We start from the raw sequence: 17,002 nt of genomic DNA, 5'->3' as shown, positions 1-17,002 counted from the left end.
TCGTACACAATTACAGGACGACCCCAGTCAAGAAGTAACGAGAAGCTGACCCAGGATGACTCCCAGCAGGAGTGCAGAGGATTTTAGAGATACTATAGGGGTAGAAGTCATGAAATTTGACAAACCTACACCCAGGAGCAAGGGGAAAGGATTATTATTCTGAAAGTTCAAACAGAAAAGACTTAAAAATGGCAGTATAGTTTATTGACTTGAAGTCAGCTGAAGCCACGTTCTGTTTTGGGAAGAGTGAATGTGAGAGGAAGCTGAGTTTGTTTCACAAATACTGAGTTTAAAGTCCCAGAAAAACACTGAGATAAAAATGTCAATCACGTAGCTGGAAATACAAGTTTACAAAACATAAGGAAAGGTATGGTTTGAGTTTAAAAACAGTGTTGATCATTCCCTTAAGTGACAGTTAAAGCTGAGTAGAAGAGATCCCAGAAGGAAGAGACATATATGTGTGTATGATCCGACATAAAAAGAATCAAATGTCATGAAAACAAAATAGAAAAGAAAAACTGAAGAACTGTTTCAGATTAAAGGAGACTGAAGAGGCGTGATAACTAAAAGCAGAGCATAATTCTGGATGGGATGCTGTGCCAGAAAAAAAATTGTTATAAAAAGATATCATTCGGACAACTGACAAAAATGGATAAAAGTATTACTATCAATGCTGTCCTGAATTTGATAAGTGTACTGTGGTTATATAAGAGAATATTCTTATTCCTAGAAAATAAACCTTGAAGAGGCAAAAGTATATGATGTATTCAGTCTACTAAACTATTCAGAAAAAAAATAATGTGTGGGGTGAGGGGAGAGAAAGAGAAAGAGAGAGAGAGAATAAAAATGATAAAACAAATGTAGCAAAATGTTAAAAAGGGGTGAATTTAGATAAAATATATAAAGGAGTTCTTTGCATCATTCTTGTGGCTTTTGTGCACACATGAAATTTGAAATAAGAAGTTAAAAAAGAATAAGGACCAAGATAGAATGCTGGAGCACAGCTTTGATTTCATAAAATCAACAGTGAATTGATCGCCTGAGAGTGACGGCCATTGAGAGTTATTCAGGATTGAGGAGAGAAGAGGTTTAAGTCAGTAGGTATGAAAACAGCCTTCTCTACATCAATTGTTCCACCTAAACAACAAAATATGCTGATAACTCTAGTTTATTACTGTATAAAGATGTTCTGTCCCATGGACTTGCAGGTTAACAATACTGGCATCCATCAAATTCTCCTGATATACAGTAAATATTCTTTTTGGCCACAGAAGCCACCAGTCCTTCTTTGAGAAGTCCTTCTTTGAGAAAAAAAGACTGACAGAAAACAATATCTAATTGCTTTGTGTATGTGTGTATTTTGACTTGCTGCACAAAAATATTCAAGATACATTCTTCTGCAAAAAATTTATTTTCCAAGTTTCATGAGGTTTTTCTTTCCCATGTGGAAAATAATGGGACTATTAGAGACTTTAGTTTATATTATGTTTGAGAACATGAATGAAGAATGGTTCAATTATAAATACAATACACATCTCTGAATTTATTCATAATTAAATAAGAAGTATGCGGCAAAAAAAAAGATACATTCTTTTGAAGTGGAGGAGAATAGGTGTATCACTTCAGAACCAGTAGTACCATTTAAGCCCAATTATAAGCAACAAATTATCCATGAATGGTTAAAGGACTCCCTGGGTCATTGTTTCTGGTGGGGCAAGGAATGTCAGATCAGACCAATACCTAATAAAGAAAAAGGAAGATAGATGAGAGGTGGATAAAACAAAATCTATACATTGTGACCCAAATATGGGTGTTTCTTATCTGTTCCTTTCAAAGGCTTGTGTCTAGACTGAAAAGGAACAGATATTTTTCACCTCAGCAATAAATTTCTTAATGCTTTCATGTACGCTACATTATGTACTACTATTTCCAAAGCCTTTATTAGGAAAGGAATAGAGTCAATTGTGGTAACTTAGGATGTAATGAGACCAGCTTGAGATATCCTATATAAGTGGACAAATATATGTCAGATGGAACAGCAGCTTAAAAGCCAAGAGAAATCTGAGAACATGGGGCTAGACTATTTCAATATAAATGAAACAAACCAATAGGCAAATAGAACATTTTAAAGAATAAGAGAAATCAAGTAACAAAAGATAATTTTATAAACTGCGAAAAATCATTAGAGTAGCTTAGAGTATTTTTCAAATTTTCAAAGAAAAAATCAAATACTAAACATTATTTAAGAAGCATGAATTTCGTGTATATTTTTTCTTTCATAAAGAGGTATGTCAAAAGAGTAACTTAATATAGGATTGAGAATCAAGAATTTCTGCATTCAAATAGCAATTACGATGTGAATTACTTTATGTAACTATGAAATCTAAGAATATGAATAAAATTATCACAGAATTTATTAAGTAAACAAAGTTTAAGTACAGTACTATAGCTTTTATTTCAAATCTCAACATCCTTTATCCCATTAAGTTTATATTGAAAATGACACAAACATTTATTTGCCTGCTGAAGAAGGCAAGATTAAAAAACCGGATAAACAAAGATAAAACAGTATAAGAATATGACAAAAGGTAGAATAAAAGCATGTCAAAACTGTTCTACTCTTGGGGATAAAGCACTGAATGGAAATTCAGGACAGCTGGCTGCTAAATCAAGCTTTAAACTAGCCCAGTATAACATAAAACTCAATCTACTCACTAGATCTATTCCCCCTTACTTTTGTCTTCTAAGAGAAAAAATGAGGACAAAATTCTACTATTACCAGAGAAGCTGTAGGGATTGAAAACATAATTTAAGTAATTATGAAAGCATAATTTAAATAATATTCATTTTAAAATACTTACAAACTGAAAAAACTATTCCAAACACATCGAACCATAGTTAAAAAAAATTAAAACAACTATAACTGAAAAAAAAGCTATTAAAATTAATTCTGGATTACAAGCTAACACTTTAGATTCAAACATAGGTCTCTTCTGTAGGATCCCACAGATGTAACAGTGTATTCAAATTTATTCTAGTCACACTGATTGAGTTTAAAAATTTCCCCTTTGTGGCAGAAAGAATCCTCAGGGTGCTTACAGACATTCAAAGCAACAGAACAAGAGGTAATAACTGTTCCTGTTCATGAAAGCTGGGTATTTGTTACTTACTATTAAATGAATTGTTGGACTTGAATTGGGACATACACAGGTCTTTTATATGCCTGAGAAAAGTCCATTTTTTTGTAGAAAATTAAAGTCCTTCAGCAAAAAGCCTTTTTCATTCATGTTTGAAAGCGGCATACTACTTCCCTACATTTCTCTTTATAATAACACAGGTTGTTTGATCATTAAATGAAGCATTTGATAAAGTAAAACTTTCAACAAAATGAAAAAGTTGAGATTAGTTATACCTGACTAGAAAATTGTGTATAGACATGTCTTGGACTTTACTTAAGCATGATTCACAGAAATCACAATGCATGTACAGATTGAAACACATCTGTTTATTCTGTTTTTGACACAAAGGAAACCAGAATCACACACCTGAGTATTAAAAACTCAACCTCTGAAAAATAAAATAATATTTTTCCTTGGGTTTCAGTATATACAAAAAATATACATGATATGCCCAAAATATTCTTAGGCAATATACACCCCAAAAAAATTCAGTGGAGGGACTTCCCTGGTGGTCCATTGGCTAGGACTCTGCACTCCCAATGCCGTGGGCCTGGGTTCGATCCCTGGTTGGGGAACTAGATCCCACATGCTGCAACTAAAGACCCCATATGCCGCAACTAAAGATTCCACGTGCTGCAAGTAAAAGATCCCACGTGCCGCAACTAAGACCCGATGCAGCCAAATAAATAAATAAATAAATAAATATTTTTAAAAAATCCAGTGGATATTTAAAAAATATATAGTGTCTTTTTCAAATAATAGTCCTAAATACTAGGTTTTTATTTTGAAACAAACAAAAAACAGGAAAAGTGAACTGCAGAGATTTATAAAATACACTCAAAAACAGCTTGGGTTCACCATTCCCTTTACACGGTAACTTAACCAGTGTATCAACTCTTTTGAGCTGTTGTTACAGATAATTTCAGGATCAAAAGGGACTTTAGACTCATCAAGCTACCCACTTGATACTTCGATCCTTACAAACACAATCCTACTGAATGCCTGGCCAGCTGATGCCTGCACACTTCTAATGATGAAGAATATACTTGATGCCAAGGCATTTTGAAAATCCCTATTAGAGAGCTTATCTTTACTCTCTTCTGTAATGTTTACTCAGTGGTCCCAATTCTACTACTTTAGGCCTGACCATGTGAGAAAAGTAGACTTCATATATCTGTAGACAGTTATAATCTGACACTGTAGGACATTTTCTAATCTTTTGAATATGTTTGGTCATTTTCCTCTTAAGACCTTTGGTTTAGAGCTTGGGTGCCCAGACCCAGCATGATTCTATAAATAAGATAATCACCAATCACATTCTAGATATAACTTCTATTACTGTAGAACAGTATCTCCATATTAAAATCTTCCAAGCCTATACAGACATACCTCCTTTTATTGTGCTTTTGCTTTATTGAACTTCGCACATGCTGCATTTTTTTTACAAATTGAAGGTTTGTGGCATCAAGCAAGTCTATCAGTGCCATTTTCCCAACATTTGCTCACTTAGTATCTGTGTCATATTTTGGCAATTCTTACAATATTTCAAACTTCTTCATTATTATTATATTCATTATGGTGATCTGGGATCAGTGATTTTTGCTGTTACTAATGTAATTGTTTGGGGGCGCCATGAACCATGCCTATATAAGATAGCAAACTATTTATAATGTTCTCTGAACTATCTTCCTATTATCAGTTTAGTATTACTTTCATTCCTCAATCTTCTGGGGTAATTGTTCTAAAACTGAGAACTCTGATCATGTCATTCAACAGAATGGCATCCAGACTGCATAGCTTAGCATTTAAGGTTATTCACAGATTCCCTGCCTATCTTCCCAGGCTCTCTCCCTCTCCTTGGGCCTCCCTATTCCCTGAGACACAACAATACTGGAATTAGGCCAGTTGGTACCCCTACAATGGCCTCCAAAGTGTTTAAGTGAAAGGAAGTGTCACACATTTCTTATTTTAAATCAAAAGCTAGAAATGATGAAGCTTAGTGAGGAAGGCACATTGAAAGTCAATATAGGCTGAAAGCTAGGCCTCTTGTGCTCAACAGTTAGCCAAGTTGTGGATGCAAAGGAAAAGTTCTTGAAGGAAATTAAAAGTGCAACTCCAGTGAACACAGGAATGAAGAAAGCAAAACAGCCTTACTGCTGATATGAAGCAAGTTTTAGTGGTCTGGATAGAAGATGAAACCAGCCACAACGTTCCCTGAAGCCAAGCCTAATCCAGAGAAAGGCCCTAAACTAAGTCTCTTCAATTTTTTGAAAGCTAAGAGAGGTAAGGAAGCTGCAGAAGAAAAGTTTGAACCTTGAAGAGGCTGGTTCATGGGATCATGAAATTTAAGGAAAGAAGTCATCTCCATAACATAAAACTTAAACACAAGGTGAAGCAGCAAGTGATGATGTAGAAGCTGTAGCAAGTTATCCACAAGATCTAGCTAAGATAATTAATGAAGATGCCTACAATAAACAAGTTATCAATGTAGATGGAACAGCCTTCTATTGGAAGAAGATGCCATCTAGGACTTTCATAGCTAGAGAGAAGTCAATGCCTGGTTTCAAATCTTCAAAGGACAGTCTGACTCTCTTGTTAGGGGTTAATGAAGCTGGTGACTTTAAGTTGATGCCAATGTTCATTTACCATTCTGAAAATCCTAGGGCCCTAAGAATTGTGCTATATCTACTCTACTTGTGTTCTATAAGTGGACCAACAAAGCCTGGATGACAGCACATCTGTTTACAACATGGTTTTACTGGAATACTTTAAGCCCACTGTTGAGACCTACTTCTCAAAAAACAAAAAAGATTCGTTTCAAAATATTACTGCTCAATGACAATGTGTTTAGTTAACCAACAGCTCTGAGGATAGATGTACAATGAGATGAATGTTGTTTTCATGGCTGCTAACACATCAATTCTGCAGCCCATGGATCAAGGAGTAATTTCGACTTTCAGGTCTTATTATTTAAGAAATATCTTTAATTTTTTCATATGAACCATAGATTTGATATGTCTGGTTAAAAAAAAATCCTGCTGTAAGATGAATAATGTTTGAGGATCTAATGTATAACATGGTGACTATAGTTGATAACACTGTAGTGTATAATTGAAATTTGTTAGGAGAGACCTTAAATCCATAAATGTTCCCCGCCCCCACACACACACAGAAAAAGGTAAATATGTGAGGTGGTGGATGTGTCAATTAACTCCATGAGGGGGGAACCCTTTCACAATGTATGTGTATGTCAAATCATCACATTGTACACTTTCAATACCTTACAATTTAATTTGTCAATTACACCTCAATAAAGCTGGGGAAAAAAAACCCTATGAAGATTCGAGAAGCCACCACATCAGTAAGAAGTTTAAGTGTCCACTGGTCAGAGGACTGCCAGGGCTTCCCCTCCAAAATAAAGGATAAATGATTGCATCTTGTTTATCCCTCCACCAAGAAAGAAGGTCAATAATCCCTGGTTCCAGTAATGGGTACCCAAGACACATTCCTATCTCTCACAACCTATGTTGCACAGTGGGTAATAAGAATATTCCTGGAAGCCACTGATACTCAGAAATGGCTAGCAATAATTTAACTGTAAACAGAAGTGACTGCAAACCACTTAATCCAAAGGCATCCCTAACTCACTTACCCTTTCCAGGATCCCAAAAGGCCTGTGCTACTCCCATACCACCCAACACAAGAGAAAGTTAGAGTGTAGATTAAGCAGAAAAAAATCTTGCTGGTATTTTTATTTGGATGCCATTAAATGTACAGTTAACTTAATAGTGAGCAAGATAAAATAAAATTCGTTCTCCATCTACACCATACCCCAAAATGAACTCTGGACGGATGAGAGGTATTAACATGAAAAATATAACTATAAAAATTTATGTGGAAGAGTAAATGTACAAGAGTAGGCACAAGCATAGCCACAGCAATTCTGAAAAAGAATCTTAGAGTCAGCTGGTCAAAATTCACTAAAAGTTTTTGAAATTATTGACATGAACTGTAATAAGTTTATAGAGTAATTAAGGAAAAATTAAATTGTGCGGATATCTAGAATCCTACTTTTTTGAAATCATCTAGCAACATTATAACCCTAAGCATGGGGCTTTTCCCCTTTACTTTAATATTATAGCTCAAAAAACAGATAAGTACATTTAGCTGTTTTAGGCATTTTATTAAAGTCCAAGCTTATTTTAAGTTTTAGATTCCAGACATTATTCTTATTTTTTCAATAAATCCTTGGTCCTATAATGTGCTTTAAAGTTCTGAGCACTAACACTATTTGCTGCTCATAGGTTATTTCTAGTGTGTCTAGAAACATTTTCTTGTTTTCCTTCTTTGTCCTGATTTTAAAACTGTCCTAATTTTTTAAGGTTGGATGAAAATTAGGCTCCAAATAAGCAAAGTTTTACTATCACTTCAAGGAATTAAGAGCAAAAATTCCATTAGTTAAAGCAGGATTAACTCAGCAAATTTTTCTATAATACCAATAATTTCTGTAGAACTACTCCGTGCAAGACACTGTTCTAATGTGCTTTACAAACATTAAATGACTGAATTCTCCGTAATTCAGAAGATATTAAAGCATCGCATGGCTTTCAGGATAAATACCCAGTTGCTAGTGTATGAACAAGTAGGATAAGAAGGATTTTAGATCAGAGTGTAGGACATTACAGAGCTTAGTACAAGCAGCCAATTTTTTTTTTTTTTTTTTTTTCTTTTTGCGGTATGCGGGCCTCTCACTGTTGTGGCCTCTCCCGTTGCGGAGCACAGGCTCCGGATGCGCAGGCCCAGCGGCCATGGCTCACGGGCCCAGCCGCTCCGCGGCATATGGGATCCTCCCAGACCGGGGCACGAACCCGTATCCCCTGCATCGGCAGGCGGACTCTCAACCACTGCGCCACCAGGGAGGCCCCAAGCAGCCAATTTTAAGGTCACATTTACTATTCTTCTCTCTCCAAACTCACAACCACATACCAAGTTAGCAAGTTATGAAATTTTGCGTGAATATAAGTTCTGGTTTACTTATGCTTTCTTTTAAAGCTTGTTAGTTGGTCCATAAATATTATTCTAGAGCCATTACTAAATACATCACATTCAAAAACAACAACAAGGTGCTAAGTAAATCTTTAGTGGACATGATATAGATTTATAAACGAAGGATTATACATAATAAAAGATAATTTTAAGATAGGTTGCAACAGCACGCTAATAAAAGCAGCTGGTTTATAAATGTTTAATTTTATATTAAGATCTTTAGAATTAGACATACTTTCACATTATAGAAAATATTTCTTCATTATTACGTTTATTAGAATTTCTCCATGAGTCAAGTTTATAAGGTTGATGTGAATTCAGAAGTGTAACAATTTGGACCATTCTAAAAGATTTCGACATTCTAGAGGATTAGCAATAGTTTAATTATGCGAAAACTTGCTTGAATTTTTAGTTCCATGTATTGCTTAAACCACAAATTAATCTGTAATCTTCATTTAACAATGAAAAGACCCATTGAGATTATATTCAAAGTTTATTTTCAAAGTTTACCAGTATGTGAAAGATACATGAAAACTTTTCTGTACTATTTTAGCAACTTTTCTGTCTGAAAGTATTTCAAAATAAAAAGTTAAAAAAAAACAAGGTAGGGCTTCCCTGGTGGCGCAGTGGTTGAGAGTCCGCCTGCCGATGCAGGGGACATGGATTCGTGCCATGGTCCGGGAAGATCCCACATGCCGCGGAGCGGCTGGGCCCGTGAGCCATGGCTGCTGAGCCTGCGTGTCTGGAGCCTGTGGTCCGCAACGGGACAGGCCACAACAGTGAGAGGCCCACATACCCCAAAAAAGAAAAAAAAAAAAAAAAAAAAGACTTGTATAAAAATGTTCATAGCAGCTTTATTCATGATAGCGCCAAACTGAAAACAAACTAAACGTCCATTGACAAGTGAATGAATAAACAAACTGTGGTATATTTATGCCCAGCAACAGTAAGAAATGAACTTCTGATACAGCATAAAATGGATGAAAACATATAATGTTGAGTGAAAGAAGCTAGACACAAAAGGGTACATACTGTACAATTCCATTTATTTTTAGTCCATGAAGAACAAAACTAAGCTATGGTGAGAGAAATCACAAAGTGTTTGCTTCTTGATGGTTGGTAGTTGAGACTGACCAAAGGGGTATAAGGAAACTCTTCTCTATCTTGTTTCAATATATGCAATTATTACATATGTAAATTATTACATGTAAATTATACTTCAATGGAAGTGAAAATTAAACTTCTATTAGAAAAATATATTCTAAAAGAAAGAGTAACAGGAACATAAATTGAAGAGTTTTAACATTTCTATTTTCAGAATGCTTACCTGTCTAAGAGCTGATCATGTTTTTCTAGAGCATTCTTTTCAGCCATCACTGCTCGGTCCTTTTCAGCCACAGCATTATCCCTCGCTTCTCGGAGGTTTCTAAAGTATAAATGTACACTTCAGTTATTCCGACTACACAAGTATCCATCTTTTAAAGACTCATAAATGGGCTTGCTTGGAATTGGACTAACTGATAATCTCAGGGACAGCCTAAGGGTTGGTGTCCCACAGTGTATATTATACAAGTGTGCCTGGCTTGGTGAGTTTCTCTAGCAGCACACAGCAGTGTAGGTACAAACATGGTCTACTCTCTAAATGTCATACTACCTTTCTCCACAATTCTTCTCCACAAGGGTCGAAGGTAGGGTAAACAGTCTGTATTTATAGCAACTCATTTAATCCTTACCATAATCTAATGAAGTAGGTATAATTACCAACATATTATCCACAAGAGAGCTGAGGTTTTGAGAAGTTAATAAATGCAGTATAAAATGTTATGAGGGATACAGAGATCACAGGAATCCAAATGGAAATGAAGTTTGGGACAAAAGCAGGAGAACAGCTAAACTGATAGACCCTGGGTCTCACATGGAGATGAAGGAAAGAGAAGGGAACACAGAAGGACTGAGATTAGGAGAAAGTAAGGGACAAAGGACTTGAAGTCCTGATAAGATAACTAACAGATTAAGTGGAAGTGGTTGTACAGGCAAGATGGAAAACTAGAGATTGCTGTTGGAGAACAGTGATTCAGAGGTAGAGTAGTGTCTTCAGCCCTGGAATTTTAGTTCATAAGATGCAGGGTGTAACATTAGAGTAGCTAAATGAAAGAGCTGAGATGAAGGTCAATACTCATGCAGGGCTCAAGGAAGTATGAGGTCATCCACTTACAGTGCTGATGACAGCAGGAACTGAAATTGACAGAACGATACATTGAGTGACAGTTAAGGGGAATGTCCAAAAGATGGAAGGTAACAATAGTGAGTAATTAGGAGTGATACAGACAGATATGGGCCCTCAAAGATCAAATCCTGTTTGTTTTTTAATCAGAGTGGAAGTCTGAATCAAGAAAAATACCAACAGTAACTCTTCTTTCAGAGAGTCACTTAATTTTTGAAAATCCTCTTCTCTAACAGAGTTATAACATAAATAAATTTGGAGTATAACATAAATGATGGTGCTCACTTAATCCCTACAAATCCTTGATGTTATACTTTCTAAGCTGCTTTACAGCTGAATAAACTGAAGTTTAGAGGGCTTAAGTCCCTAGGCCCAAGTCACACAGCCTAAGTGTTAAAGCCATAATTTGAGCCCAGCTATGTCTTACTCCAATGTGAGTGTTTTTTACATCACATCAACCTATCTCCCATAAAGAACTGGATTGGATATTAGAATTTGGTTTTTATTACTGATGGAGAATGGCAGTAGAGAGCCATGAAAATCCACACAGTTTGAGTAAATCTATCTAATAACTATTAGATAGAAATATGTAGTGGTCATACTTGCTGTGCCAGTGATCAAAGTCATCTTTTGTACGGTGACGCTAACAACAATTTTAAAACTTAGAATATGTCAGCCAATAGAGATTCATCAGTAAAATAGCTTATGAGCCAGAAATAAAATAATTAAAAAAAACTGGAGTACAGATAACTCTTATTAAAAAGAAAATAACTTTTGTACACTATTATCTAAGTGCAGGTACATTTTAAAGTAGATATCACAAAATAGCAAGTCATTATTTTCTGATATCATCCTGATTGCAAAGACCTTCAGAAATATTCTACTACTATCAAATTAACTGAAACATGAAATTTTTAATTTTATAGATAGAATGAAATTCTCAAAGTATATTAAACATTTATATATTTTTCATCCCTAGAGGATCTATATATTTTAGTCAGTAAACCATCCAAAACTGGTCACAACTTTCATTTCTCAAATACTATAGCCTTATTATTCTATAAGTTATTTCAGTTGCAAAATTCCAAGTAGATACATTTACAGTACTAATTAATCATGAATGCTTAGCTGGCAGATGGCAAAGCTTCAGTCCCTAACTATATATATTTTCTTTACTGCAAAAATGGGCAACAGAAATAAAAGCAAATATGGTAATTAGACTTACCATGGTGATCATTTTGAAATGTATAGAACTATGGAATCATAGTTCATGTATAGAAATATGCTGTGGAACAGGAACTAACATAGTATTGTAGGTTATTATACCTCAGAAACAAACAAACAAACTCAGAAAAAAAGATCAGATTTGTGGTTACCAGAGGTGGGGATGGGGGGGAGGGGGAATTGGATGAAGGGGGTCAAAAGGTACACACTTCCAGTTATAAGGTAAATAAGTACTAGGGATGTCACGTACAACACGATCAAAACAATGAACACTGTTGTACGGTACATACGAAAGGTATTAAGAGAGTAAATCTTAAAAGTTCTCATTGTGAGACAAAAATTTTTTTTTCTATTTCTTTAATTTTGTATCTCTGTGAGATGATGGATGTTCACTAAACTTCTTGTGGTCATCACTTCATGATGTATGTAAGTCAAATCATTATGCTGTACGCCTGAAACTATACAGTGCTGTGTGTCAATTGTATTTCAAAACTGGAAGAGAAAGAAAGGAAGGATAGAAAGGAAGGATGGAAAGAAGGGGGAAAGGAGGAAAGAAAGGAAGAAAGAAGAAAAAGAAAGAAAGAAAGGTGGGAGGGAGGGAGGGTAGAAAGAAAGGAAGAAACAGAGAAAGAAATAAAAGCCAGAATGAAAACATTAGGGCTTATGAAAGGAGGTGTCATTAGAAGATACCAGGGCATTCACCATGCTACAATCTATACCATCCGGTTAACTATAATTAGTGCTATATTTAGGCATGAACAAAATTCTACGGCCCCAAAGAAGAGGAGTTGATTATTTTTAACTGGAGGAACAGATGAGTGAATGACGGGAAGACATGTAAGTTGGGCCTTGAAGGACCAATAAAGGTAATTCAAAAAGAGAAAAACTGAAATGAATGGGAGAAAGTGCTAGAAGCTGAAGTTTCTACCAGTAGATCCTCTCATAGGTGTTTGCTGGTAAGATTTCCGTGTAAACTGTTCTTTTTTTTTTAATATAAATGTATTTATTTGTTTGTTTATTTTTGGCTGCGTTGGGTCTTCATTGAGGTGCGTGGGCTTCTCACTGTGGTGTCCTCTCTTGTTGAGGAGCATGGGCTCTAGGCGCGTGGGCTTTAGTAGCTGTGGCTTGTGGGCTCTAGAGCTCAGGCTCAGTAGTTGTGGCTCACGGGCTTAGATGCTCCACAGCATGTGGGATCTTCCTGGACCAGGGCTCAAACCCATGTGCCCTGTGCTGGCAGGTGGATTCTTAGCCACTGTGCCACCGGGGAAGTCCCTGTAAAACCGTTCTTATCAGGTAACATGCCTTCCACATCCTGTCACAACCTGCATACTTCAGTAAGAAGCAGCACAATTCCTTTTAACATAAAGATTAGAAATACTTCCTTTAATATTATGAATTGACTTTTAATGTTTCAAATTAAGTTTGAGAAAGAGAAACTGAGTGATTCTTCCACTGATAATAACAGTAATAGCAAACACAGAGTGCTCACCCTGTGCTAGGAACTTTGCTAGGCAGTGTACATATAATAACTCATTTAATCTTCATGACAACTTCAAAAAGTGTAGGTTGTATCATTATCTCCATTTTAAGAAGAAGGCTGAAACACAGAGAAGTTAAGTATTTGCCTACAACAGTCATGTGGCAAGTAAGCTATGGAGCCCAAATTTGAACCAGAACCATATGGTGCTAGAGTCTATGCTCTCCATCATACTAGGCTGCCTCTCTGAAGAGTCCCCTTGTTTCACAGAAATCTTCTCCTTGGGAAATTCTGTCATTATGAGATTTATATTACATGATTATCTCCTAACACAGATAGATGTTAAATCAAAAACAATTCTTGGAAGAATTGTGAATATATTATACACTTGTTTTTATGGCCCATGCTCTTTCAAACTCAGACTGGTTTGATAAAACACCAGATGGATTGATTCCTGTCACAGATAAAACCATAACTGCCATATAACTAATAAACTGTCCATTTAAAAATGTTAAATGCATTAGAAGATGTAACAGAAATACAATTACAGAACAAATAGAAGGAATTCAAATGTTCTTCAAAAGACAAACTTGAAAAATTGACAGCATGAACAAGCTAATAGAGCTAAAGTTTTAAAAGTCCAAACTGAGTATATAATCAAATGTAATCATAGCAGAGAAAGATGCTGGGAGTTGGCCAACAATATAACAAATGTTTTAAAATACCAAAATTCAAATATCTAATCCCTAGAAATGCTTTTTAGAAAGCTAACGTTTGATTCCCAACATTTTTTTTCATAATTCTTTCATGTTTCTTACTAACTCCATCTCCATAACAAACACTGATCTCTCCCCATCCATCCTATATTTGTGTGCGGGAGGTGGATTGAGAGGAAAGATGGCAGAAAAAGGAAAAGAAACTTTATCGATCCTATGTAAAATGCAAAAGAAAAGTGAGTTTCCTAGTATTATCACTAGTGTCCAAATAATGTATTTTTTAACTTAGGCACTTCTTAGAGTGAAAGGGGTGCTATTAATAATTATGCTACAAAAATAGGCATAAACCAGCACTTTTGTGGAAAAACAACTGGGAGTTATCACTTAAATTATCACATTCAAACAAGAAACTTAAAGAGTTAAGTTCTTGACTATTTCTCCAATAAAAGGATTTTACTGAAAACCCCAGTACAAAACATACAATATCATCAGACTTCTGTACAGGAAGGAATATATTTTCTTCCTACCAGAAGACCAATTTCATGGTACCAATAGGTCAAATCAAAATAGATCCTTGAAAAGTGGAAGGAAAATGTGAGAAGAATGAGAAAAAATTCAGGAACCCTTAAAATTCTAACAGGAACAAATCAGAATTTGGCAATGCCAAGAGCATGTGTTAGCCTGAATAAACATCACAAATGCCTCAGAACCTGAAATTTACTAAAGATAAACAGTGAAAGAAACAGGGCTGTCAGCAGAGCTTAGCAAGCACAAGTAAGCAACCCATTCTCCTCCTTCTGCCTCCATGTAAAAATATTTTTGGTCAATAAAAGTGAACACATTTTTTCCAGTTGGAACAAAAAGGGACTGAAACAGGCTGTTTATATGACAAGCTTATTTATAGGAAAAGCATCTGAATTAATCTCATCTACCTTCAGAGTCTTCTTCCCGGACAAAACATAAAACTGCACATTTGCATTTGATTTTAAGATGGCATGACAAAAGCCCAGGACCAGATGGCTTCACAGGCGAATTCTACCAAACACTTAGAGAAGAGCTAACACCTATCCTTCTCAAACTCTTCCAAAATATAGCAGAAGGAGGAACACTCTCAAACTCATTCTATGAGGCCACCATCACCCTGATACCAAAACCAGACAAAGATGTCACAAAGAAAGAAAACTACAGGCCAATATCACTGATGAACAAAGATGCAAAAATCCTCAACAAAATACTAGCAAACAGAATCCAACAACACATTAAAAGGATCATACACCACGATCAAGTGGGGTTTATCCCAGGAATGCAAGGATTCTTCAATATATGCAAATCAATGAATGTGATACACCATATTAACAAACTAAAGGAGAAAAACCATATGATCATCTCAATCGATGCAGAGAAAGCTTTCGACAAAATTCAACGCCCATTTATGATAAAAACGCTGCAGAAAGTAGGCATAGAGGGAACTTTCCTCAACACAATAAAGGCCATATATGACAAACTCACAGCCAACATCGTCCTCAATGGTGAAAAACTGAAACCGTTTCCACCAAGATCAGGAACAAGACAGGTTGCCCACTCTCACCACTATTATTCAACATAGTTTTGGAAGTTTTAGACACAGCAATCAGAGAAGGAAAAGAAATAAAAGGAATCCAAACTGGAAAAGAAGAAGTACAGCTGTCACTGTTTGCAGATGACATGATACTATACATAGAGAATCCTAAAGATGCTACCAGAGAACTACTAGAGCTAATCAATGAATTTGGTAAAGTAGCAGGATACAAAATTAATGCACACAAATCTCTGGAATTCCTATACACTAATGATGAAAAATCTGAAAGTGAAATTAAGAAAGCACTCCCATTTATCATTGCAACAAAAAGAATAAAATATCTAGGAATAAACCTACATAAGGAGACAAAAGACCTGTATGCAGAATATTATAAGACACTGATGAAAGAAATTAAAGATGATACAAATAATGGAGAGATGTACCATGTTCTTGGATTGGAAGAATCAACATTGTGAAAATGACTCTACTACCCAAAGCAATCTACAGATTCAATGCAATCCCTATCAAACTACCAATGGCATTTTTCACAGAACTAGAACAAAAAATTTCACAATTTGTATGGAAACGCAAAAGACCCTGAATAGCCAAAGCAATCTTGAGAAAGGAAAACGGAGCTGGAGGAATCAGGCTCCCTGACTTCAGACTATACTACAAAGCTTCAGTAATCAAGACAGTATGGTACTGCCACAAAAAAAGAAATATAGATCAATGGAACAGGATAGAAAGCCCAGAGATAAACCCATGCACATACGGTCACCTTATCTTTCATAAAGGAGGCAAGAATATACAGTGGAGAAAAGACAACCTTTTCAGTAAGTGGTGCTGGGAAAACTGGACAGGTACATGTAAAAGTATGAAATTAGAACACTCCCTAACACCATATACAAAAATAACCTCAAAATGGATTAAAGACCTAAATGTAAGGCCAGACACTATCAAACTCTTAGAGGAAAACATAGGCAGAATACTCTATGACATAAGCCACAGCAAGATCCTTTTTGACCCACCTCCTAGAGAAATGGAAATAAAAACAAAAATAAACAAATCGAACCTAATGAAACTTAAAAGCTTTTGCACGCAAAGGAAACCATAAACAAGACGAAAAGACAAGCCTCAGAATGGGAGAAAATATTTGCAAATGAAGCAACTGACAAAGGATTAATCTCCAAAATTTACAAGCAGCTCATGCAGCTCAATATCAAAAAAACAATCAACCCAATCGAAAAATGGGCAGAAGACCTAAACAGACATTTCTCCAAAGAAGATATGCAGATTGCCAATGAACACATGAAAGAATGCTCAACATCATTAATCATTAGAGAAATGCAAATCAAAACTACAATGAGATATCATCTCACACCAGTCAGAATGGCCATCATCAAGGAATCTAGAAACAATAAATGCTGGAGAGGGTGTGGAGAAAAGGGAACACTCTTGCACTGCTGGTGGGAATGTGAATTGGTACAGCCACTATGGAGAACGGTATGGAGGTTCCTTAAAAAACTACAAATAGAACTACCATATGACCCAGCAATCCCACTACTGGGCATATACCCT

The 17,002-nt window shown here is 35.7% G+C and overlaps 1 protein-coding gene across 3 annotated transcripts in view; it reads right to left on the bottom strand.

Moving 5' to 3' along the window:
• Window positions 1-17,002, bottom strand: part of PIBF1 (progesterone immunomodulatory binding factor 1) — a 198,721-nt gene that overhangs the window by 122,140 nt on the left and 59,579 nt on the right. For all 3 annotated transcript variants that reach the window (XM_081214626.1, XM_081214627.1, XM_081214628.1), the window contains exon 10: window positions 9,553-9,651. In XM_081214626.1, the coding sequence (XP_081070752.1) occupies window positions 9,553-9,651 (99 nt within the window). The remainder of the gene's footprint in view (window positions 1-9,552; window positions 9,652-17,002) is intronic.

Source organism: Mesoplodon bidens (genome assembly GCF_964165515.1).
Source record: "Mesoplodon bidens genome assembly, chromosome: 17".
Lineage (NCBI taxonomy): Eukaryota > Metazoa > Chordata > Mammalia > Artiodactyla > Ziphiidae > Mesoplodon > Mesoplodon bidens.
The sequence above is the reverse complement of the archived record's forward strand: the minus strand, read 5'-3'. Positions and strand labels throughout refer to the sequence as shown.